This window comes from Vulpes lagopus, chromosome 19 (assembly GCF_018345385.1).
Source record: "Vulpes lagopus strain Blue_001 chromosome 19, ASM1834538v1, whole genome shotgun sequence".
Taxonomy (NCBI): domain Eukaryota; kingdom Metazoa; phylum Chordata; class Mammalia; order Carnivora; family Canidae; genus Vulpes; species Vulpes lagopus.
Window position 1 is genome coordinate 1742416 of NC_054842.1, and position 23914 is coordinate 1766329.

General features: G+C 40.2%; 1 protein-coding gene across 5 annotated transcripts; it reads left to right on the forward strand.

Annotated features, from left to right (window-relative positions):
• GINS1 (GINS complex subunit 1) lies at positions 1 to 23688 on the forward strand. Of its 5 annotated transcripts, none has more exons than XM_041733648.1 (8): positions 1 to 225; positions 4215 to 4223; positions 4958 to 5022; positions 8775 to 8873; positions 9383 to 9473; positions 16436 to 16552; positions 20819 to 20893; positions 23174 to 23688. In XM_041733648.1, the coding sequence occupies exons 1-8, from the start codon at positions 136 to 138 to the stop codon at positions 23240 to 23242; spliced, it is 615 nt and encodes a 204-aa protein (XP_041589582.1). In that variant the 5' UTR covers positions 1 to 135; the 3' UTR covers positions 23243 to 23688. The 5 variants fall into 5 exon arrangements, with proteins under 5 accessions (XP_041589582.1, XP_041589584.1, XP_041589586.1 ...); XM_041733650.1 differs by having other exon boundaries at positions 1 to 210; XM_041733652.1 differs by lacking the exon at positions 20819 to 20893.
• Positions 23689 to 23914: the final 226 nt, after the last annotated feature.

Genomic DNA, 23914 nt, shown 5'->3' on the forward strand with positions numbered 1-23914 from the left:
AGAGCCGGGCGGAGGCGAGTGTCGGCAGCTGTGGGGCCGGGGGCCGTGGGAGCCCTGCGCGGCGTGCGTGACCCCGGGACCGTTGGCGCGAGAGCCGGCGGTTGACGTAGGCCTCGGGACCGGAGCGCGTGGGATATGTTCTGCGAGAAGGCCATGGAACTGGTCCGCGAGCTGCATCGCGCGCCAGAAGGGCAGCTGCCGGCCTTCAATGTGAGGGAGGACGCGGTAAAGCGGGCTAGTCTTGCTGAGGGGCGGGGGCCGGGGCGGGGGGACCGGGGGGCCGGGACCGGGGTGGGGGCCGGGGGGCCGGGGCCGGGGCGGGGGCCGGGGGGCCGGGGCCGGGGCGGGTTGGCGACCCTGGGGTTCTGCCCTGTCCCTGCAGACCCGGATGTGGGACTGGGTCCTGAGATCTTGGAGGCTGGGTTTTCTCGCGGGGCCTGCTCTGAAGTCGGAAACAGAAATTTTGGAACACGGAAAAACAGAGTTTAGCAGGAAAAAGAGAGTACCCCTGTTTTTGCCAGCGAGTTGGCAAACAGAGCCCGACGTGGGACTCCATCCCAGGTTTCCAGGATCATGCCCTGGGTTAAAGGTGGCGCTAAACTGCTGAGCCACTGGGGCTGCCCTGAGTTTTGTTTTGAACGTTAAAAAGCGCCTGGTCAAACAGGTCATTTTGCACATGAGACTGAGCCAAGAGAAATTAAAGATCAAGTTAAGGGACTGTCTGAACATACAGCATATTGGAGCAGAGCCTCACCTCGGACACAGGTTTCCTAGATTCCTGTTCTTTTAGAACAGTTACCTCATTTAAAAAGCTAGGAGACAGTAGTGGGAACTTCAGAGATTCTGGAATGCCAAGGTGTGTAGGCTGTAAAATATGACTCCATACTGCAGTCAGACAACTGGGCACTTTGAAGGTCATCTAACATAAGAGGAAATAAGCCCAAAGAGGCACAGGCTTGTCAGCAGAAACTGGCCACACCAGCCTTGCAACTGGCTCTTCAGTCCCTTAGTCTTTCCAGCTCTCTGTTTCACACAAATTTTAAGTGTTGGTTTACCACTTTTGGGAGAGCTGGGGCGGGACTTAGAAGTTATAAAATCACTCCTTTTTCTAGGTCTTAGTTTGGCAGAGCACCTTTTGCACATGCACCTTCTACTGACAGACCCACCTGCCAGCCAGGTGACTGACTCAGTAGCCTGGAAGACTCAGCCTGAGGAGGCTGGCCGCTCTGACACAGCCAAGCAGGGACAGGCCAATCCATCTGATTGATCTGAGGGCTGATAGGCCCATTACCCACATGACTCTTCAAGAATCATTCCTCCCAGGAAGATGATAGTCACTGGATTTAGAGCAGGAACTCTGCCTTGTTCATTCCAGGATCTCTCAAGGTTAGTTGCTGTGTTCAGCAAATTGAAATGATTGCCCACTTTCTATATGCAGAACTAGTAATAGTTTAAGTGAGTTTTTAGGAAAATTATCATAGGCTCCCAGCCTGACATGGGAGCACAAAACAGTGCAATTTTCACTGCAGATTCTAAAAAAAAAAAAATTAAATCTGAAATCATTTTTATAAAATTGTCTATTTTTTTTTTTTTTAATCAATTTTTTTTAATTTTTTATTTATTTATGATAGTCACAGAGAGAGAGAGGCAGAGACACAGGCAGAGGGAGAAGCGGGCTCCATGCACCGGGAGCCCGACGTGGGATTCGATCCCGGGTCTCCAGGATCGCGCCCTGGGCCAAAGGCAGGCGCCAAACCGCTGCGCCACCCAGGGATCCCAAAATTGTCTATTTTTATAGAACTATTTTACACACCTTTGTATACCTGTAGATCTATTTGTATACCTGTAGATCTATCATGCAGGAGTTTCAGCTATTCCTTAAAATATTATTTGCTGATAAAAGAAATATTTAACAATTCTTTTTTTTTTTAAGATTTTATTTATTTATTCACGAGAGACACACAGAGAGAGGCAGAGACATAGGCAGAGGTAGCACCAGGCTCCTTGAGGGGACCCCAGGTGTAGGACTGGATCCTGAGACTCCAGGATTATGTCCTCAGCTGAAGGCAGACACTTAACCACTGAGCCACCAGGCATCTGTGTGTCTGTCTCTCTGTCTCTCTTTTTTTTTTTTTTTTTTTTTTTAAGATTTTATTTATCTATTTGACAGCACAAATAGGGGAAGCAGCAGGCAGAGGAAGAAGGAGGAACAGGCTTCCCACAAAACAGGGAGCCCCGTGCAGGGCTTGATCTCAGGACCCTGGGATCATAACCCGAGCTCAAGGCAGATGCTTAATCGACTGAGCGACCCAGGCACCCCTATTTAACTGAATTCTAATAAATCAGACTTTTCCATGCTCTCTTTTTAACTACTTAATGAAAGGGAAGACAGAGGTCATGCTTAGGTTTTTTATTGGGAGTTATGTATTTTCTTATGTTTGAACAGGGTTAAGTTCTTTATTTTGTAGTTATATTAATAATGCCAAAATGTTTTTGCTAATACATATATGTTGGCCCTAAAAATAGTTGGGTCACTTATCTTTGGATTGCTGACAGACCTACTGTGTAACATTTTTGAACTCCAAAATTTTAATGTTTGTATCCTTCCAAAGGAAAATCTTTAAAAAATTTGTCCCAAGATAGGTAGTAGAGAAATTCCTTTGGTCCTTCCGTTGTTGCAAACCAAAAGTGTTTGTTTTTTGTAGTAATCTTTTGAGATCTGTTTTCATTAAAGTTATTTACATACTTTTGTCATGCCTTATTGCTTCTATATAGGACTGTTGTGTGGGGTTTTTTGTGGTTAATTTTATTGAGATATTAATTTATAACAACAAAATAAAATTTAGCAGAATATTTTTTTTAAAATTTTTATTGGTGTTCAATTTACCAACATACAGAAAAACACCCAGGGCTCATCCCGTCAAGTGTCCGCCTCAGTGCCCGTCACCCATTCCCCTCCACCCCCCGCCCTCCTCCCCTTCCACCACCCCTAGTTCGTTTCCCAGAGTTAGGAGTCTTTATGTTCTGTCTCCCTTCCTGATATTTCCCAACATTTCTTCTCCCTTCCTTTATATTCCCTTTCACTATTTTTTATATTCCCCAAATGAATGAGAACATACACTGTTTGTCCTCCGATTGACTTATTTCACTCAGCATAATACCCTCCAGTTCCATCCACGTTGAAGCAAATGGTGGGTATTTGTCGTTTATAATTAGCAGAATATTTTAATTTTACAACTGTGTACGTCCTTGTAAGCAGCACCACAGTCAAGATTTCTGTCACCCCAAGAATTCCCTTCTCCCTTTCTGTGGCTCCCTACCACCTCCAGCCTTAGGCAACCACAGATGTACTTTCTGTGACTACAGATTATATTTGTCTTTTTGAGGGGGAGGGTCTAGATTCAGTGTGCCAGGAGATGCATACTTTTTCTATAAAGGACCAGCAGGGATCATACAGTATGTATTCCTTTGTATCTGACTTGTTTTGCTTAGTACGAAGTATTTGAGAATATCCTTAATCAGTATGTTGATGGTGTTGTATTGTCGGTACTTCATTCCCTTTTATAATGCTTTTTTTTTTTTTTTTTTTTAAGATTTTATTCATTTATTCATGAGAGACACAGGCAGAGGGAGAAGCAGTCTCCATGCAGGGAGCCCGACATGGGACTCTATCCCGGTACTCCAGGATCACGCCCTGGGCTGAAGGCGGCGCTAAACCACTGAGCCACCCAAGGATCCCTATAATGCTTTTTTGGTCTATTTTTTTATTGTAGTAAAATATATATAACATGAAATCTTCCATTTTAACCATTTTTATTTTATTTTTAAAAGATTTTTTAATTTCTTTATCACGAGAGACAGAGAGAGAGAGAGAGAGAGAGAGGCAGAGACACAGGCAGAGGAAGAAGCAGGCTCCATGCAGGGAGCCCGATATGGGACTCAATCCTGGGACTCCAGGATCACGCCCTGAGCCAAAGGCAGATGCTCAATCGCTGAGCCACCCAGGCACCCATTTTAACCATTTTTAAGTGTACACTTCAGCGCTGTCAATTACATTCATATCCTTGTGCAACCATCACTCCTCTTTGAAAACTTTTTCATCAACCCAGACAGAAACTCTGTAACTATTAAGCAATAGCTCCCTACTTCCCCCTTGCCCCAGCCCCCAGTAACCTCTAATCTACTTTCCATCTCCATGAATTTGCCTATTTTAGATATTTCAGGTAAGTGGAATCACACAATATTTATCCTTTTGTATATGGTTAACTTCACTTAGAATACTGTTTACAAAGTTCATCCATGTTGTTGCACACTGTACTACATTCCTTTTTCTCTACAGATAATAGCCCTTTGAATGGATATACCATATTTGGTTTATTGGTTCATCAGTTGAGGGATATATGGGTGTTTTCACTTTGGGGCCGCCATAAATAATGCTGCTTTGAACATTTATGTACATAGTTTTTTTTTTTTTTAAAGATTTATTTATTTATGATAGAGAGAGGCAGAGACACAGGAGGAGGGAGAAGCAGGCTCCATGCCGGGAGCCTGACGTGGGACTCGATCCCGGGACTCCAGGATTGCGCCCTGGGCCAAAGGCAGGTGTTAAACCGCTGAGCCACCCAGGGATGCCCCTATGTACATAGTTTTTGAATGAATATATATTTTCAAGTCTCGAGTGTATAAGAGTGGAATTGCTGGGTAATATGGTAATTCTATGTTTAACTTTTTGAGGAATCATCATACTGCTTTTTATAGGGCTGTACCATTTAATATTCCTACCTTTAATGTATGAGAGTTCTAATTTCTCCTCATCCTTACCGACACTTGCTATAGCCACCCCTCTAAGGCATAAATGGATTATTGCTTTTTAATAAGAAGTGTAGAGTAGATCACATGTTGCTATAGACTTGGAGGAATTAATGGATGTGTATCGATATCATTTTATATGTTCTAGGAGGATGGACTCAGGCAAGTTCTGGAGGAGATGAAAGCTTTATATGAACAAAACCAGTCTGATGTGTAAGTTTTGATGAGATTGATATTTTTTAAAAACTTAAGAAATATGATACTGAAATCAGATAATGTCACATCAGTTTTTAGATATGATTTTTAAAAATTTCTATTTACTTATTTATTTTTTAAAGATTTTATTTATTTGAGAGAGAGAGTGAACATGAATGAGCAGAGAGAGGGAGAAGCAAACTCCCCACTGAGCAGGGAGCCCAATGCGAGGCCTGAGCCAAAGGTAGATGCTTAACCGACTGAGCCACTCAGGTGCCCCGTGATTTTTTTTTTTTAATTCTCTGTGAGCCTGATCATACTGTAGCTATACAGGACTGAGGGGATTTGTGTTGACCACCCTAAATGTATACAGATTCAAATCATGCGTGGTACATAGTAGATGCTCAATAAATATTTGTTATTTGAATGATATGACTTGCAAAGAATTAGAGTGAATCTAGAAAAGATGAGATAGGAGCAAATAAAGATCCTAACAATGAAACAAAATAGTTTCCACTGCTCACTTTGACTAAGAGCTGCCTTAGTGCATTAAAGGGAGAACATTCAATTTATAGACTTGGTAGGAGCAGCCGTGATTTCCAAGCTTGTGCACAGTTCACCAAGAACCAATGCTAATGGAAGGCTACAGCCTGGTGAATGAGAGAGCTCTAGGTTTAGAGAACATTTGGAGCTGAGCATGGTGGTGGCCCAGTGGAGACAGTGAGCTGTGTGACAGAGTTGATAGGTTCTTGTGATTTGGTGAAGAGTAAGACAAAAAGAACCACCAACTCCAGGATCCAAGGTGAGATATTCAGATCTCAGGCTAGAGAGAAGTCTGTCTGTGACGTGAAGTTCCATCTTTGGCCTTGTTAGGTACAGTGTTTTTATCAGTTACTTGGGCATAGAAATCAGTAACGTGCTGGTAAGATCTAGTGGAACACATGAACAATGGGAGCATTTTCCAACTGCGATGTTTAAGGATAGATACAGAAAAATTTTCACAGATGGAATGAGAACCAGAATTGCAGCCAGTTTACAATAAGTATAAGGCAGAAGTAAAGTCCTAATCTCAAGTTCCCAAGCAATTTGTTTATTATTTCATGCAATTACAGTACTCAATGACTGTGCTGATAAGTGGCTCTGGTATTTCAGCTGTAAACAACACAGTCAAGATGTCTGCCCCCATGGCCTTCACAGTCCAGTGCAGAAGACAGATGTAAATACAGATACACCGAATTGGGATACATGCCGTGAAGGAAAACAACAGAGTTCCAGGGGAGAGAATAATGAATCAAAGATAGGCTAGGATTGAGGAATCCAGGAGTTCTCTCCAAGGAAGAGACATTACAGCTGAGGTCTAAAGGAGAAGCTGGTTTCAATAAGGCAGTGATTGTAGGCAGAAAGCATCCTAGGTGGAAGGGGCAGCATATGCAAAGGCGCTGAGCTGTGAAGGAGGGTGGATGATCAGGACAGTGATAGATAAAGAAGGCCAGTGTGGCTGAAGCTTAGCAAGCAGGCTAAGGGTGACATCAGGTGAGATTTTTAAGCGTGTGGCATGTTTATGTTTTCAAAGGTCACCCTGTATTAAGCTGGGTGAAATAAGCCAATCAGAGAATGACAATTATGGTTTCACTCATATGTAGAATATAAGAAGTAGTGGAAGGAACCATAAGGAAAGGGGGGAAGCTGAGTAGGGAAAACTGAGAAGACAACAAACCATGAGAGGCTCCTGACTCTAGGAAACAAACAGGATTGCTGAAGGGGGAGGTGAGTGAAGTGATGGGGTAATGGGCATTGAGGAGGGCACGTGATGTGATGAGCGCTAGGCGGTATACTATATGTTGGTAAATTGAATTTAAATAGATAAAAATAGGGGATCCCTGGGTGGCTCAGCGGTTTCGCGCCTGCCTTTGGCCCAGGACGTGATCCTGGAGTCCCGGGATCAGGTCCCGCGTCGAGCTCCCGGCGTGGAGCCTACTTCTCTCTCTGCCTGTGTCTCTGCCTCTCTTTCTCTCTCTCTCTCTCTCTCTCTCTCTCTCTCTGTCTATCATAAATAAATAAAAATAAATCTTAAAAAAATAAATAGATAAATATAAAAGATAACCCTGTCTGCTATATGGACAGTAGACAAGGGGGACCAAGAGGAGAGGGAAGCATGCTGGTCAGCCAGGTGATAACCAGGTGATAACATCCTGGTCTCACAGGTGATAGCAGAGGTGACCTTGACTTAGTTGAAAGTGAACAGATTAAAGACAAATTTATTTAGGAGGTAGCTTAATAGGCCTTAGTCCAGTAAGGGAATGATTTTCCTGTATTTGCTATATTTGTACCATTTGCAAATTTGTGATCCAAAATTCCATGCCCCATCCTCCTAATTCCTTGGTGGGTGATGGAAGGCACTCATTATTACCAGATTCTGTTAAAATTTGTCAGAAAAGATCTATTCCTTTTTAATTACTGATGTAAAAAAACGGTTTTTTAGGAAGTCCTTATGTACTTAACAAAATACTCTGATGTTATCTTTGTACTTTTTATTTTTTTATTTTTATTTTTTTAAAAGATTTTATTTATTTATTCATGAGAGACACAGAGAGAGAGAGGCAGAGACACAGGCAGAGGGAGAAACAGGCTCCATGCAGGAAGCCCGACATGGGACTCGATCCGGGGTCTCTGGGATCACCCTGGACTGAAGGTGGTGCTAAACCGCTGAGCCATCCGGCCTGCCCTGTACTGTTTCTTTATAATCCAGAACACATGGTAAACAATGTGGAGAACAAATCTGACTTTCAGAGAGTGACAAGTGTACACAGCAGATCTAGAAGACTTGATAGGACAGGGACATAGATTTTGCCTCTATTTTCAAGGCCTAGAGCAGGCACTGCAGGAAGGAATCCTTTTCATATTCATCCAATTCCTTTTAAGACTCCAAAGTAGAGTTTTCCTCATTCTGTACATCGGTCTTTGTTTTTTCTTTCCCCATAATTTTTGTTTTGGTAAAATATAAATAACATAAAATTTGTCATCTCAGTCATTTTAAGTGTACAGTTCAGTAGTATTAAATATGTGCATAATGTTACACAGCTGTCATCACCATCCATTTTCATAATCCTTTATCGTGTAATTCTGAAACTCTTTGCCCATTAATTATACATTTGGTTTTTAAATGTGATACTTGTCTAATACCTAAGAGGATGTGCATTTTATAGAGTAAAACCAAAATTTTTCCCTCTCTATGTGAAGAACACTGCAGTATAGGACATGTACATAGTTGAAGATCAATAAATATTTGTGGGATAAATGAAAAACCATTTTGACTCCATTGTAACTCACTTTATTGTAAGGATTTGGAAAAACCACAAGAGTAGTACCATTTCAAATAAAAACATGACATAAGACCATAAACTTGTGAACCATGATGTTAGGTTTGTTTCTTATCCCATCATGATAAAGGAATTCCAAAAAGTAAGCAAGCATAATGCTTATCTTTTGAAAATAATGGAGATTAATCAGTGTGCAAAAATTCAAAATACCAAATGCTTAAACAAAACATTGACAGCATGATCTTAGGTAGATTAGTTCACTTTTGGCTTTTGGCTTTTTTATCTTTTAATATACTAGTAAAAGCTCTGATGTGGAGGCAGGTACTATTTGGTTAGATTAACTGGTAATTATAAATAGATACAAACATGCAAATCAGTTGTTAGTTGGTTTTGAAAATTTTCCTTATGCTGAAATATACATATTTGTTCTTCTTATATATTCTTAACCAGGAATGAAGTAAAGTCAGGTGGACGAAGTGACTTGATACCAACCATCAAATTTCGACACTGCTCTTTGTTGAGGAATCGACGCTGTGCTGTAGCGTATTTGTGAGCTTCTCAGTTTTTGCTTGGTGTGGCAGGAAACAGTGGAGGGCTTTCCATGTGGTTTCCTAATTAACTACTTCAAATGGATGACAGAAATTCTTAGATTTATTTTTTTTACAGAAGCATTCTAAATACTTTTTTTTCCATTAAATTTTTTTATCATGAAAAATTACCGTATTCATAAAACTAGGGAAAATAATATTATGAGCCCCTATGGAGCCATCATATAGGTTTAACAATTTTTAACATTTTGCTGTATTTGCTTCATCGTGTTTTATTCATCTGTGTTAAACTATTCGAAAACATGATGGGGTTTTACCACTGAATATTTTAGTATGCATCTCTAAGAAATAAGGACATTTGGGCCTTTTATCCTGTGACAATGGCACTATTCTCAACCTAGAGAAACCAAGAACCCTTCCCCACACCCATCCAGTCCATACTTAAGTTTCCCCATTGTCCCCAAGGCGTCTCCTAGGGTGATGCAGTCTCATACCTTCTTTATATCCCAGGTATGACCGATTGCTTCGGATCAGAGCGCTCAGATGGGAGTATGGCAGTGTCCTGCCCAACGCTCTACGGTTTCACATGTCTGCCGAAGAAGTAAGCTCGTGCTGTTGTTCCCATTTCTGAATGTGAAAAAATGCTTCTGGTATTGTTCTGTAATGGCATTTATAGTATTACTCTGTCTTTAACATCTGTTTTTTTAGCACTTTTTGGTCTGTATGTATTTAGTATATACTGTGATGAGAATGGAGTAATTCTAAATGCTACATGGAAACCTCTCTCATTAACAAAAAAGTCCCATTATGTTACTTATTAGTGATCCATCAGTAGGAATAAAAAACTGGCATTATTATTTAGGGATTTCCATAAAGAGAGAGAGAGTGTTGTGTGTATGGGCGCACATGTGCATTTTTCTAGTTAGCGTGAATATCTGTAACAAAACTCTTCATTTTTTGAAACAGCTTTAGAAGAATAGGGACTAATTCTTCTTTAAATGTTTGGTAGAGGGGCAGCCTGGGTGGCTCAGTGGCTCAGTGGCTCAGTGGTTTAGCGCTGCCTTCAGCCCAGGGCATGATCCTGAGGTCCCGGGATCAAGTCCTATGTTGAGCTCCCTGGGTGGAACCTCCTTCTCCCTCTGCCTGTGTCTCTCGTGAATAAATAAATAAAATCTTTTTTTAAAAATGGAAAAAAAATTTTAAAATAAAAAATAAATAAATAAATGTTTGGTAGAATTCCCCTGGGAAGCCACTTAATCCTGGACTCTTGTTTGTTGGGAGATTTTTGATGTCTGTTTCAATTTCCTTGCAGGTTATCGGTCTGTTCAGGTTTTCTATTTCTTCCTGTTCTAGTTTGGGTAGATTCAGTTGTGGTTTTTTTTTTTTTGTTTAATTTTTTTTAAAGATTTTATTTATTTATCCATGAGAGACACAGAGAGAGGCAGAGACACAGGCAGAGGGAGAAGCAGGCTCCATGCAGGGAGCCTGATGTGGGACTCGATCCCAGGACTCCAGGATCATGCCCTGACCCAAAGAGGGGAACTCAACCGCTGAGCCACCAGGAATCCCTGGTACATTCGGTTTTATACATCTCTAGGAATGCATCCATTTCTTCCAGATTGCCTTATTTGTTGGCCAATAGTTGCTCATAATGTGTTCATATAATTGTATTACTTTGGTGTTGGTTGTGATCTCTCTTTTTTCATTCATTATTATATTAATTTAGGTCCTTTCTTTTTGATAAGTCTGGCCAGGGGTTTATCAGTCTTATTAATTCTTTCAAAGAACCAGCTTCTAATTTCATTGATCTGTTCTACTCTTCTTTTGGTTTCTATTTCATTGATTTCTGTGCTAATCTTTCTTATTTCTCTTTTCCTGCTGGGTTTAGGCTTTATTTGCTGTTCTTTCTCCAGCTGCTTTAGGTGCCACATTGCGTTGTGTATTTTTCTCATTTCTTAAGTAAGGCCTATATTGCTGTATACTTGCCTCTTAGGACCACCTTTGCTGTATCCCAAAGGATCTGTCTGAACAGTTGTGTTTTCATTTTCATTGGTTTACATAAATTTTTAAAATTCCTCCTTAAATTTCCAGGTTGACCCATTCGTTGTTCAGTAGCATGCTGTTTAACCTCCATGTATTAGAGTTCTTTCCAAATTTCCTCTTGTGTTTGAGTTCAAGTTTCAAAGCATTTTAGTCTGAAAATATGCAGGAAATGGTCCCAGTCTTTTGGTACTGGTTGAGACCTGATTTGTGACCCAGTGTATGATCTATTCTGGAGAATGTTCCATATGCACTCGAGAAGAATGCATATTCTGTTGCTTTATAGAAATGGAAGGAAAACTTCCAAAGTCTATGAGGCCAGCTCTACCTTGATCTCAAAACCAAAGTCCCCACCAAAAAGGAGAATTACAGACCAATACCCCTAAAGAGCATGGATGCAAAAATTCTCCTCAAGATACTAGTCAATAGGATCCAATAGTACATTAAGGGATTATTCACCACAACCACGTGGGATTTGTTTCTGATCTGCAAGGGTGGTTCAACAGCCACATAATCAATGTGATATACTCATTAATAAAAGAAAGGACAAGAATTATATGAGCCTCTCAATAGATGTAGAAAAAGCATTTGACAAAGTATAGCATCCTTTCTTGACTAAAAACTTTTCATGGTGTAGCGATAGAGGGAACATGCCTCAATAGCATAAAAGCCATATACAAAAAGCCCACAACGAGTATCATTCTCAATGGGGAAAAACTGAGCTTTTCCCCCAAGATCAGGAACACAAGGATGTCCACTCTTACCACTGTTGTTCAGTATAGTACTAGAAGTCCTAGCCTCAGCAATCAGGCAACAAAATGAAAAAGCATTCAAATTGGCAAAGAAGTCAAACTCTCACTCTTGGCAGGTGACATGATACTCTATGTGGAAAATCCAAGACTCTACCCTAAAATTGCTAGAACTCATACAGGAATTCAGCAAAATGGCAGGACATAGAATCAGTGATCCTGGAGTCCCGGGATCGAGTCCCACATCGGGCTCCCTGCATGGAGCCTGCTTCTCCCTCTGCCTGTGTCTCTGCCCCTCTCTCTCTCTGTGTCTCTCATGAATAAATAAATAAAATCTTAAAAAAAAAAAAAAAAGAATCAGTGCCCCAAAAATGAGTTGCATTTTTATACACTAGCCATGAGACAGAAGAAAAAGAAATTAAGGAGTCAATCCCATTTACAATTGTACCAAAACCTGTAAGATACTAACCAAAGGATCTGTACTCAGAAAACTATAGAACACTCATGAAAGAAATTGAAGAAGACATAAAGAAATGGAAAAACATTCCATGTTCATGGATTGGAAGAATAAATATTGTTAAAATGTCTATGCTTCCCAGAAAAATTATACATTCAATGCAATCCCTATCAAAATACCATCAACAAGGGCTAGTATCTAAGATCTATAAAGAACTTATCAAACTCAATACCCAAATAACAAATAATCCAGTCAAGAAACGGGCATAACACATGAATAGACATTTCTCCAAAGAAGACATACAGATAGCCAAGAGACACATGAAAAAATGTTACACATCACTCGGCATCAGGGAAATACAAATCAAAACCACAATGAGATACCACCAGTGGGAATATATATGCACACACACACATATATATACATATATATATGTATTACAATGGAATATTACTCAGACATAAAAAAAATGACGTCTCATTTGCAACATTGTGGATGGAACTAGACGGTATTATGCTAAGCAAAGTAAGTCAATCAGAGAAACAATTATTCTATGATCTCATGTGAAATTTAAGAAACAAATCTGGAACACCTGGGTGGCTCAGTGGTTTTAGCGCCTGCCTTTGGCCCAGGCTGTGACCCTGGAGTTCCTGGATCGAGTCCCACGTCAGGCTCCCTGCATGGAGCTTGCTTCTCCCTCTGCCTGTGTCTGTGCCTCTCTCTGTGTGTCTCTCATGAATAAATAAATAAAATCTTGAAAAAAAAAAAGAAAACAGGATCATACGGGTAGGGAGGGAAAAATAAAGCAAGCTAAGATCAGAGAGGAAGACAAACCATAAGAGACTCTTAACAAACAAACTGATAGTTGGTGGAGGGGAGGGGGATGGGAAAATGGGCTAATTGGGTGATGGACATTAAGGAGGGCATGTGATGTAATAAGCACTGGGTATTATAGAAGACTGATGAATCATTGAACTCTACCTCTGAAACTTATAATACAGTATGTTAATTAATTGAACTTAAATGAAAAAAAATATATCATTAAAAAAAAACCCTTCATTTGTCTAGTCACTAAGGCTCAAAGCTAGCCTAATATTTAAGGACATAGGCCTAGAGTCACATGAACTTGGGTTCCTATGTTGTTTCTGCCACTGTCTAATCTTGGGCAAGTGACTTGAGTTCTCTCTATGCCTGCATTTCCTCAATTACAGAATGAGGATGGTAATACCTACTACAGGCTTGCGATGACTTCGATACTATCTAGAGTTTGACTAAACCTCACAGGCTAAGACTGCCCTTAACTGCAGACACCAACCGCAGGTTTGGGGGTTCCCAGGGCTACCCCCCTTCTAAATCACTGGCTTCAAACTTGAGGGTTCTTGCTATCTTAGGTTTGGAGCTTTGAATCCGTTGAGGTCAGTCAAACTTCCAGAGAGCTAGATACGGAGCTGTCACATGGATAGTGATTGAGCAATGATCCTTGTGTGATGAACACCCGGTAAAAATCCTGGACACGAAAACTTGTGTGAGCCTCCCTGGTCAATAGTACTTTGTGTATATTGTTACACATCATTGTGCCAGGTCAGTGTGTCATGATTCCTTAGGGAGAGGACACTGGAAGTTTCATGTTTGCTTACTGTCAGGGAGCAAGAATATCCTGTCCCCATCAAGGTCCTTTTAGCCAGACTAAGAATCAAATTGACATGATACTTTTTGAAAAAAAAACCTTATTTATTTATTCATTAGAGAGAGTGCGTTCCCTTGCACAGTTGGGAGGAGGGGAGAGGGAGAGAGAGGAAATCTCAAGCAGTCCCTGTGCACAGGGACTGGATCTCACCATCCTGAGATCATGACAGTCAAAATCAAGAGTCAGACCTTTAACTGATTGAGCCACCCTGGTGCCCCAACATGAAACAGACCAACAGGAGAAAATCAAATTTCATCATACAAGGAATCTACACATGGAAATTCCAAAAATGGGCAAAATGATGTATATCTGTTTTGTTTTGTTTTTTTGTTTGTTTGTTTGTTTTTGTTTTTTTTTTAATGTAAGCTCTGTCCAATGTGGGGCTTGAACTCAAAACTCTTGAGATCAAGAGTCATATGCTCTACCAGCTGAGGCAGCCAGGTGCCCCAAGGGTTAGAGGTTTAGGACTTCAAAGGAAAGAAAGAGAGGACTTTGAGTAAGCAGGCCTTGCTAGGTTCCTGTCTATCTTGTTTGTGGTATAATGTAGTTGTCTATGGTGGTCACTCTTTTCCTAGAGCAAGTCCTCTAAATTGTTTTAAGGCATTTGTAAGGGAGGTAAAGAACTTTTCCTGAATCTGCTGGGTTTTGATTGCTTTTTAATTCAAAACAGTCTTTATGCCAAATTGGCCCATCTTGGGGCTACCCTGTAGTACCTTCCCAGATCTCACCCTGTCTCTTCCTTCGATTGGTTCTGATTCTTACCCTTTCACTATGGTAAAATTGTGATTGTAAGTGTATTGCTCTCCAGAGTTCTGTGAGTCATTCAGGTGCATTATTGAACCCAGGGACACATGCACATGCACACGCACGTACACATACACACACTTTCTAATGAGGTTATGAAGACATTTTTCTGTGTAGTCTTTTAGGAGCTGTATTGCTATACCTTTCATGAGAAGATCTATGGTACTGGCATTGATGTCTGTGTATAATGTCAAGTTGCATTTTAAATATGGATATGGAGATGATCCATTACCACTTAATTGAAAAGGTCCTCCTTTCCCCATTGCTCTATGTGTGGTACCACTTTTGTCATAAATTGAGTGTCAATATATCAGGATTTGGGATAGGGAACTTTCTCTTCTATTCTCTTAATCTATCCTCTCACCAATTCTACACTGTTTTAATTATTGTAACTTTATTGTAAGTCTTGTGTAAGTCTTGCCATCTTGTTCTTTTTTAAGTGTCTCAAATATTTTTGTCCCTTTGCCTTTCCATGTAAATTTTAGACTCAGTCAGGTTCTACTGTTTTTTTTTTTTAATTGAGATTAAATTGAATCCATAGGTGAGTTGATATTATTATAATACTGAATCATGAATGTGGTATATCCCTCCATATATTTAGGTCTTCTTTAATCTCTCAACAATGAAAAAGTAACAGATTTACTGAGATATAATTTCTGTACCATCAAGTTTACACTTCTAAAGTATACAGCTCGGGAAGCCCGGGTAGCCCAGCGGTTTTGCACTGCTTTCGGCCCCGGGTTTGATCCTGGAGACCTGGGATGAAGTCCCACGTCGGGCTCCCTGCATGGAGCCTGCTTCTCGCTCTGCCTGTGTCTCTGCCTCTCTCTCTCTCTGTGTCTCTCATAAATAAATAAAAATCTTAAAAAAATTTTTTTTAAGTATACAACTCAGTGGTTTTTTGTATATTCAGAGTTGTACATCTATTACCATCATCTTATTCCAGAATATTTCATCATTTCCAAAAAAAAACCTTGTATCCATTATCAGTTACTCCATATTCTTTCCCCTATTCCTAGCCCCTGAAAGCTACTAATCTACTTTCTCTGTATATAGATTTTTTTTTTAAAGATTTTATTTATTTATTCATGAGACACAGAGAGAGAGAGAGGCAGAGACACAGGCAGAGGGAGAAGCAGGCTCCATGCAGGGAGCCTGATGTGGGACCTGATCAAGGGTCTCTGGGATCACGCCCTGAGCCAAAGGCAGATGCTCAACGACTGAGCCACCCAGGTGTCCCTCTCTGTATATATAGATTTACATATTAGATTTTTCATTTAAGTGGAATCATGCAATATGTGGCCTTTTGTGCCTTTCACTTAGCATATTTTTAAAGTTCATCTATGTGTTGACATATATCAGAACTTCATTGATATATGGCTGAATAATATTGATATATGGCTGAATGATATTCCATTGTACAGATAGACATATCCACTCATCAGTTGATGGACATTTGGGTGTTTTTCTCAGCAGGTTTTATAGTTTTCAGAAAATCTGCCAATGCAGAGTTTGAAGAGATCATAATTCTGAAATGGTGTATTTTTCATGGTTCTATACCTGGTGGAATATCCTTAAGTCTGTGATTATGCTAGGATGTAACTTCTGTGAGAATAGAGATTTTTATTCACTTTGTTAAATGATCTATCCTAAATCCCCAGACCAGTGGTGTTCATAGCAAGCAATCAGTAATACTTGATTTAAATTAGTGCATGGTCAGTAATGATCTATGTGGGGAAGTGTGCTGTTGATGAAAGGATGAGTATACAATTTCTGCAAGTTTGTTTTCTTATAATTTTGTCAAATGACCATCTTTATGTTTACAGGTGGAGTGGTTCAATCATTATAAAAAGTCCCTTGCTACTTATATGAGGTCACTGGGAGGAGACGAAGGTTTGGACATCACGCAGGATATGAAACCTCCGAAAAGCCTATATATAGAAGTAAGTGTACCTTAAAGACAGATTTTTCAGGCAGCCCTGGTGTTTCAGCGGTTTAGCGCCACCTTCAGCCCAGGCCCTGATCCTGGAGTCCCAGGATCGAGTCCCATGTCAGGCTCCCTGCATAGAGCCTGCTTCTCCCTCTGCCAGTGTCTCTGCCCCCCTGCCCCCCACCCACCCCCGTCTCTCTCTCTCTCTCTCTCTCTCTCTCTCTGTCTCTCATGAATAAATAAATAAAATCTTTAAAAAAAATAATAAATAAAGACAGATTTTTCTTGGTGTGCCTGCCTGGCTCAGTTGGTAGGGCATGTGGCTCTTAATCTCAGGGTGGTGAATTTGAGCCCTGTGTGGGGTGTAGAGGTTACTTAAAAATAAAATCTTTAGGGCAGCCTGGGTGGCTCAGCGGTTTAGCGCCACCTTCAGTCCAGGGCGTGATCCTGGGGACCTGGGATTGAGTCCCATGTTGAGCTCCCTGCATGGAGCCTGCTTCTCCCTCTGCCTGTGTCTCTGCCTCTCTCTCTCTCTCTCTCTCTCTCTCTCTTTCTCTCTCTTTCTCTTTCTCTCCCCCCCCCATCTCTCATGAATAAATAAAAATAAAATCTTAGAAAAAAAAAGAAAAAAGAAAGAAAATGGATTTTTCTTTAATGCATAGATTATGCTTAGAAACTGTTGTCTATGAACACCAATAAAAGTTAATTAATAAAAAAAAAAAAAGAAACTGTTGTCTAAGAGGGAAGAGTATATGAATATATATTAATACACATTAAGAAAGAAAGGAAACATATATCCAAACCAAAAATACTACCTCTCGGGGGGGCTGTGAATAGGGTAGAAGGTTTCTCAGTGTGCATATTTTTAATAGTTGTAACTTTGGAACTATGTAAATATTTTACATATTATTAAAAATTAAATCAAAATGGAAAGCCAGCCCACAGATTTTGAAAGCACAATGAAAGAAATGAACCTGTGTTTCAAGTTGGTAGATTAGTCAAACAGGAATTATTTTAAATTACTTTAAAATACATAAATTGATTGTATATCCCTAGTAGATACGTCCTAGGGATGAAAAGAGTTACAGAGAAATCTTAACCTGTTTTTAGTAATCATATTATTAGTAATAATATCAGTGATAATAAGAGTAATAATATTACTGTTACTGTTATTTTGAAACAGTTTATATATTGATAAATTAAGCAAAAAAGTAGTGGTACCAGGAGCCAAGATTTTCAAAATAAAGGACTAGAGTTTCGAATATTAAAATGAAAAAGTTAAGTGAAAGTCCTATATTCCCAAACTGGAGTTTGAAGAATCAGCATGGACTCATGTTGAATCATCTCTCTTTTCAAAAAAGTGTTTTTTAGCTGTGTCCACTAGACAGACCTAGAAACACCAACAGCCCAGAGCCACAAACATCCAAATTCTGGAGTCTAGTGCCATTTCCCACTAAAGAAAACCAGACTTAACTAGAGGGGAGATAAAAGGCTGATTCCAGATCCTAAATAAAAATGCACAAGCTGTGCTTGGAATACTTGTTTTCCTAGAAAGCACAGTGTATTGAGTATTAAGGACTTCAGGGGGGAATGCCAAGTAAGTGGGAGCAGTGAATTGAATCACATTGGTCATGTCGAAAGCATGAATGTATAATGAGACCAAATAATAACAACGTAAGAAAAATCTTTTTGGTCCCCCTTAGAGAATAATGAGGGATGCAGCTATTCTGAAAAGCGGTGAATAAAAAGTATGGGATCAGGCATCTGTCGGCTTTTACTGTACAAACTGTATCTCAGGGTAACCAAGTTGTTTACAAGGGAAATTTCTTCTTAATAGAAGAATTCCAGCTTACAAATGCAGTAGGAATAAAAGAAGTTAATTAATGCCATTTTGTAGCCATAACGCATGGAGGCAAATAGATTCTAAAACCATTAGGTAGGGATCCCTGGGTGGCGCAGCGGTTTGGCGCCTGCCTTTGGCCCAGGGCGCGATCCTGGAGACCTGGGATCGAATCCCACATCAGGCTCCCGGTGCATGGAGCCTGCTTCTCCCTCCGCCTGTGTCTCTGCCTCTCTCTCTCTCTCTGTGACTATCATAAATAAATAAAAAATTAAAAAAAAAAATAAATAAAAAAAAATAAAACCATTAGGTAGGTAAAAAGTTAATGGAGATAATGGTGAGGTTTATGGATGGGTACAGGTAACACCTAGACCTACTGATCAATCTTAACATCCAGAAAGGAATAATCAGACATTTTGTGCTTCATGAGGTCTTGCAAGAGGAAGTGTATAACACCCTTTGTCAGAAAATCAAACCTGATTTGATGTAGCCTCTAGATGTAACTTCAGTGTATAGGAACATGTTAAGTGATCCCACAAGGACCCACAAGAAAATCTAGTTTGTGGGAAACTCCCAAAGTACCCATTTTATTTAGCAATACATTGCCAAGGGGAAGGGGGCAAAGGGAGAAAACTACTGCATAGATTAAGACATGGAGACCTCTCAGAAATGTGTCTGTGTAGCTCTCGTTGGATTCTGATGTAACATGGCAGCTTTAAAGAAAACATTTATGAAACAAAAAGGGGACTGTGGATACTAACTGGATATTTCATGATAGTAAATAAATTATTAAGATGTGATAACAGTATTACGATTATGTTTCTTTTTTTTTTTTTAATTTTTATTTATTTATGATAGTCACAGAGAGAGAGAGAGAGAGGCAGAGACACAGGCAGAGGGAGAAGCAGGCTCCATGCACCGGAAGCCCGACCTGGGATTCGATCCCGGATCTCCAGGATCGCGCCCTGAGCCAAAGGCAGGCGCCAAACCGCTGCACCACCCAGGGATCCCACGATTATGTTTCTTAAAAAAGAATCTTATACCTGAAACTAAGATAACACTACCTAAAATTAAAATAAAAACTAAAAAAAAAAAAAAAGAAATTCAGTGAAACCAAAAGCTGATTCTTTATGAACAAAGAATAAAATTAATAACCCTCTAAAAAATTAAATATAAGGGATCTTATTTTGTAGAAATAGAAACCAAAATATAGTTGAAATGGTATGTAGGATTTGCTTCAGAATAATCCAGAAGTAGGCTGGCCACACGTTGATACTTGTTGAAGCCAGTTTTGGAGTGTTTGAGATTGCCCATAATTAAAGTCTATATTATTAATAATAATCCTTGATTATTAATGATTCTTAATTAGTATTATTATCAAGAAGCAAAAAGGTGGTAGTAGTGGTGGGATTTTTCTTAAGTGGTATTTCTTGAACTAAGAGTACCCTTGGAGGTCATGTTAAGATTCCAGAAGTGTTATAGGATATGAAATTACCTAGGAAGAGTAGAAAACCGGAACTTACTGTTGGGTTGGCTTCATTCATACCAGTGCAAGCCCTGGGGCACCAACTCCTGTCCTGAGTTCCCATGGGACTGGAAGCTTGCCCCTCTGGTGTCCTGTGGCAGCCTGAGAGCCAAAGGCTGTTGGTGATCTTGGCTGCTAACAAGTGGTTACCAGAAGGCTGCCTTACCCTTTCCACCTTCGACCAAGAACTTCTCTTGATTCTTATGACGTGTTTGCATCTGTTCTTCCATGATATACTTCTATGTATTCCTGGGAAAGAACCTGAATATTTAAGGAAATTGGATGAATCTTTTTTTTTTTTTTTTTAAGATTTTATTTATTTATTCATGAGAGACACAAAGAGAAAGAGGCAGAGACACCAGCAGAGGGAGAAACAGGCTCCATCTAGAAAGCCTGATGTGGGACTCGATCCCGGGACTCTGGATCATGCCCTGAGCCAAAGGCAGACACTCAACCACTGAGCCACCCAGGCATCCCTGGATGAATCTCTTTAAAACAGAAATTGTGGAAACTTACCTGTGTCCTGATCTCAGATACTGATAGTTTATAGAAGAATCTGTAAGAGGCAAATTGGAGTTGATCTAAAGCATTCTCTTTTAGTAAGTACATATTTTGATCAGGATTTGCAGAGGGAACACAGTACGTGACACTGTCTTCCCCCACCAGCTCCCTGAGACTCCTTGCTGTTGACACGAACATACACATACATTTGGAGATCCTGCCATTCTTCTTCCTCACCATCCAAACAGGACAATCAGTACCTCAGTAAGGAGGCCCAGGCCCAGGTACACAGAGATGGAATAGACAGGCAGAAAGCCTAGTATTTGTACTGTGGGTACTTTTATAACCCCTATTTACTTTATGGTGACTACATATTAAAAATTATTTGGATAAAACACAGTTTTTCTTTTCAGGTGCGGTGTCTAAAAGACTATGGAGAATTTGAAGTTGATGATGGTACTTCAGTCCTATTAAAAAAAAATAGCCAGGTATTTCTCATCTTGAGATACTTTATTTTTTTATTTATTTTTTTTTAAATATTTTATTTATTTATTCATGAGAGACACACACACACAGAGAGAGAGAGAGAGGTAGAGACACAGGCAGAGGGAGAAGCAGGCTCCGTGCAGGGATCCCAATGTGGGATTCAATCCCGGGACTCCAGAATCACACCCTGGGCCAAAGGCAGGTGCTAAACCGCTGAGCCACCCAGGGATCCCTACATCTTGAGATACTTTAAGTCTTATGAGAGTGTTGAATGATAGACATGCTAGAATCACTAGCAAAATAAATGTTACCTTGTTTACAACATATATATAAACATATATAACAAATGTAAGCTATAATAAATAGTTTCCTAAACAAAGGTTGAGCATTTTAAAGGCAAATTTTCAGGGGACCCAAAATCTTTGGTTATTAGAGCAAAAATTTCCCTCCCAGGTATTCTCTTAGAAGTAGGATACTAGGGAACCCTGGGTGGCGCAGCGGTTTAGCACCTGCCTTTGGCCCAGGGCGCGATCCTGGAGACCCAGGATCGAGTCCTGTGTCGGGCTCCCGGTGCATGGAGCCTGCTTCTCCCTCTGCCTATGTCTCTGCCCCTCTCTCTCTCTCTCTCTCTGTGTGACTATCATAAATAAATAAAAATTTAAAAAAAAGAAGAAGTAGGATACTAATGAGTAGAAAGCAGATGGTAAAGAAGTGCTCTCATAAATATCTGTATCTCTGGAGGACCCTGCAGGAAGCTTTGGTTCACAACAAAGCTATCCTCATAAAGCAAGATAGAAGAAAACTTCATCTCAAACACCATGCTATGTTTGAATTTCTTTCTCAAGCTCTATAGCTGATCTCCCCACCAGAGTGCCCAAGTGGGACTGGGGCAGGTAGAAGCCAGCTGAGGCCCTCTTCCTGCTCCAGTGCTAGACAGTTGTCACTCTGTGGACCATGCAGAAGCCTTCCCTTTGAGATGTTTTTAACTTGTCTCTCAGTATTGCCCTACCCTCAATTATAAAAATAGAGGACAGTTTTTTTTTTTTTTTTTTTTTTTTTTTTTAGAGGACAGTTTTATATGTCTTTTACCTAGTATATGTTCATCTACTTCTCAAATGTCTGATCACATCTAAAACAAGTTTTCTTTTTTTTAAGGATTTTATTTATTCATGAGAGAGAGGCAGAGACACAGGCAGAGGGAGAAGCAGGTTCCATGCAGGGAACCCGATGTGGGACTTGATGCCTGGACTCCAGGATCATGCCCTGAGCCAACGGCTCAGACACTTAACCATTGAGCCACCCAGGTGTCCCTACATTTCACATTCTTAAAGCATTTTAAAAATTTATTTAACAAATTAGGGTGTTTTCAACAGCCCTGTGTCTTCCTGATTGGTCAGGAGGGATTTATTTGGTCCTGGGTCCCACGATAGGCCTGTGAGCTGGTGTGGAAGGCCCATTAGGTGCGTAGGGCCGCTGAGCCACAGCACGCCTCCCTGAACAAGTGTGAGAATCCCTCATGCTAAAGCTATTTGCTCTGAACTTCCTAGTATACCATTTTTTGTTTTTAACCAAGTATGTCCATCTTTTCTTTGAGATTTTTTTGGTTACCTGTGAGCTTGGAAAGCTTTTCTGCCTTGCTGTCTGCACCTCCCCACCCCAGACTTCAGGAAATGCTTCATTTTAAGCCTGTGTGTTTTGAGGGAATCCGACAGGGAGGCTCCTTTAGGTCCCAGAACAAGAGTGGTTTCCTCTTGGGAGGACACAGTCATGAGCAGTAGCTGGGTATCTTCATGCACAGCATATGAACAGCACCCGTGTCACAGATTACACGTACTTTTAATCCTTGAAAAATACAGGAGGAAGGTGGCCACTCTTGTTATGACAAGAATAAATGTTCAGGCTAGTACTAGAGAAGGCTTCATGGAGAAGATGCTCCTTTCTGATCTTCCCAACCAGCTCTTGTCCCACTGTGACGCACTGCTGCGGAATCTCACCCCTGGGTTTACTGTTCATAAATCCCAAAATGCAGACACTGAGCAAAATTCCTACTGGAGTTAAGCTCAATGGAAGCAAACTGAATTTGTTTATAAAACTCAGAATTCAGTATAGTTTTAAGTGGCTTCAATTTCAGTTGACTGAAGTAGAAGCAAATATACTTAAGTTTAGCTTTCAGCTACTTAGCTGTTGAAAAATATGTAATTGGTTGCGGCTTTTTAGTGATGCAAAATGTCACTTTAAATTCCTTTCTAATCCTTTCTCTTCGTCTCCCCATTTCCCCTCAGCATTTCTTACCCCGATGGAAGTGTGAGCAGCTGGTTAGACAGGGAGTTCTGGAGCACGTGCTGTCCTGATCTTGTGCTACGGCAGCACAAGGGGGAACCACACCATGGAAAATTCTACGTGTCCCTCCTGACCTTGCCTCTTTGGCTTTAAAAGTTAAAACATTCTGTAAGATAACCAGAAGTGTGTGGCTGAGGGGTAAGGATTCATCCTCCGCTTTGTAATGAACTGAAAGCTATATCTGTATTTATAATCATAACATTCTTCCAGTTACTGCAATATGGTTTTTTGACCTTTTTTTTTTTAATGAAAGTAAACATCTGTTATGTTTGATTTTCTTTTATTTTTTTTCTCCCCAGTAATGACTTTATTTTTTCAGTGAATGTCTCCAGCCCACAATATAGCATACCGCCTTAAAGTACAAATCCAAGGAAGGTAATACCTTTCTTAAGTTACAAAACTTTGGCAAATTAATACAGTACTCTTTAATACAATAAAATCCTTTTTTGTTTTTGGAGTCCTGTATTACTTTATTGATAATTTTCACTCCAAAAGTGTCAGTTAAGTACCAAAACAAAACACTGTGGTTTATAATGGTGGTTTATAGCAGGACAAGGTATTTTATACAAATTAATATGTCTTTTTAAAAAACTACATAATTTCTCCTTTTATTTATTTACTTTAAAGAAGAAGTGGGTGGGGGGATGAATCTTACAGGCTCCACACCCTAGTATGGAGTCTGA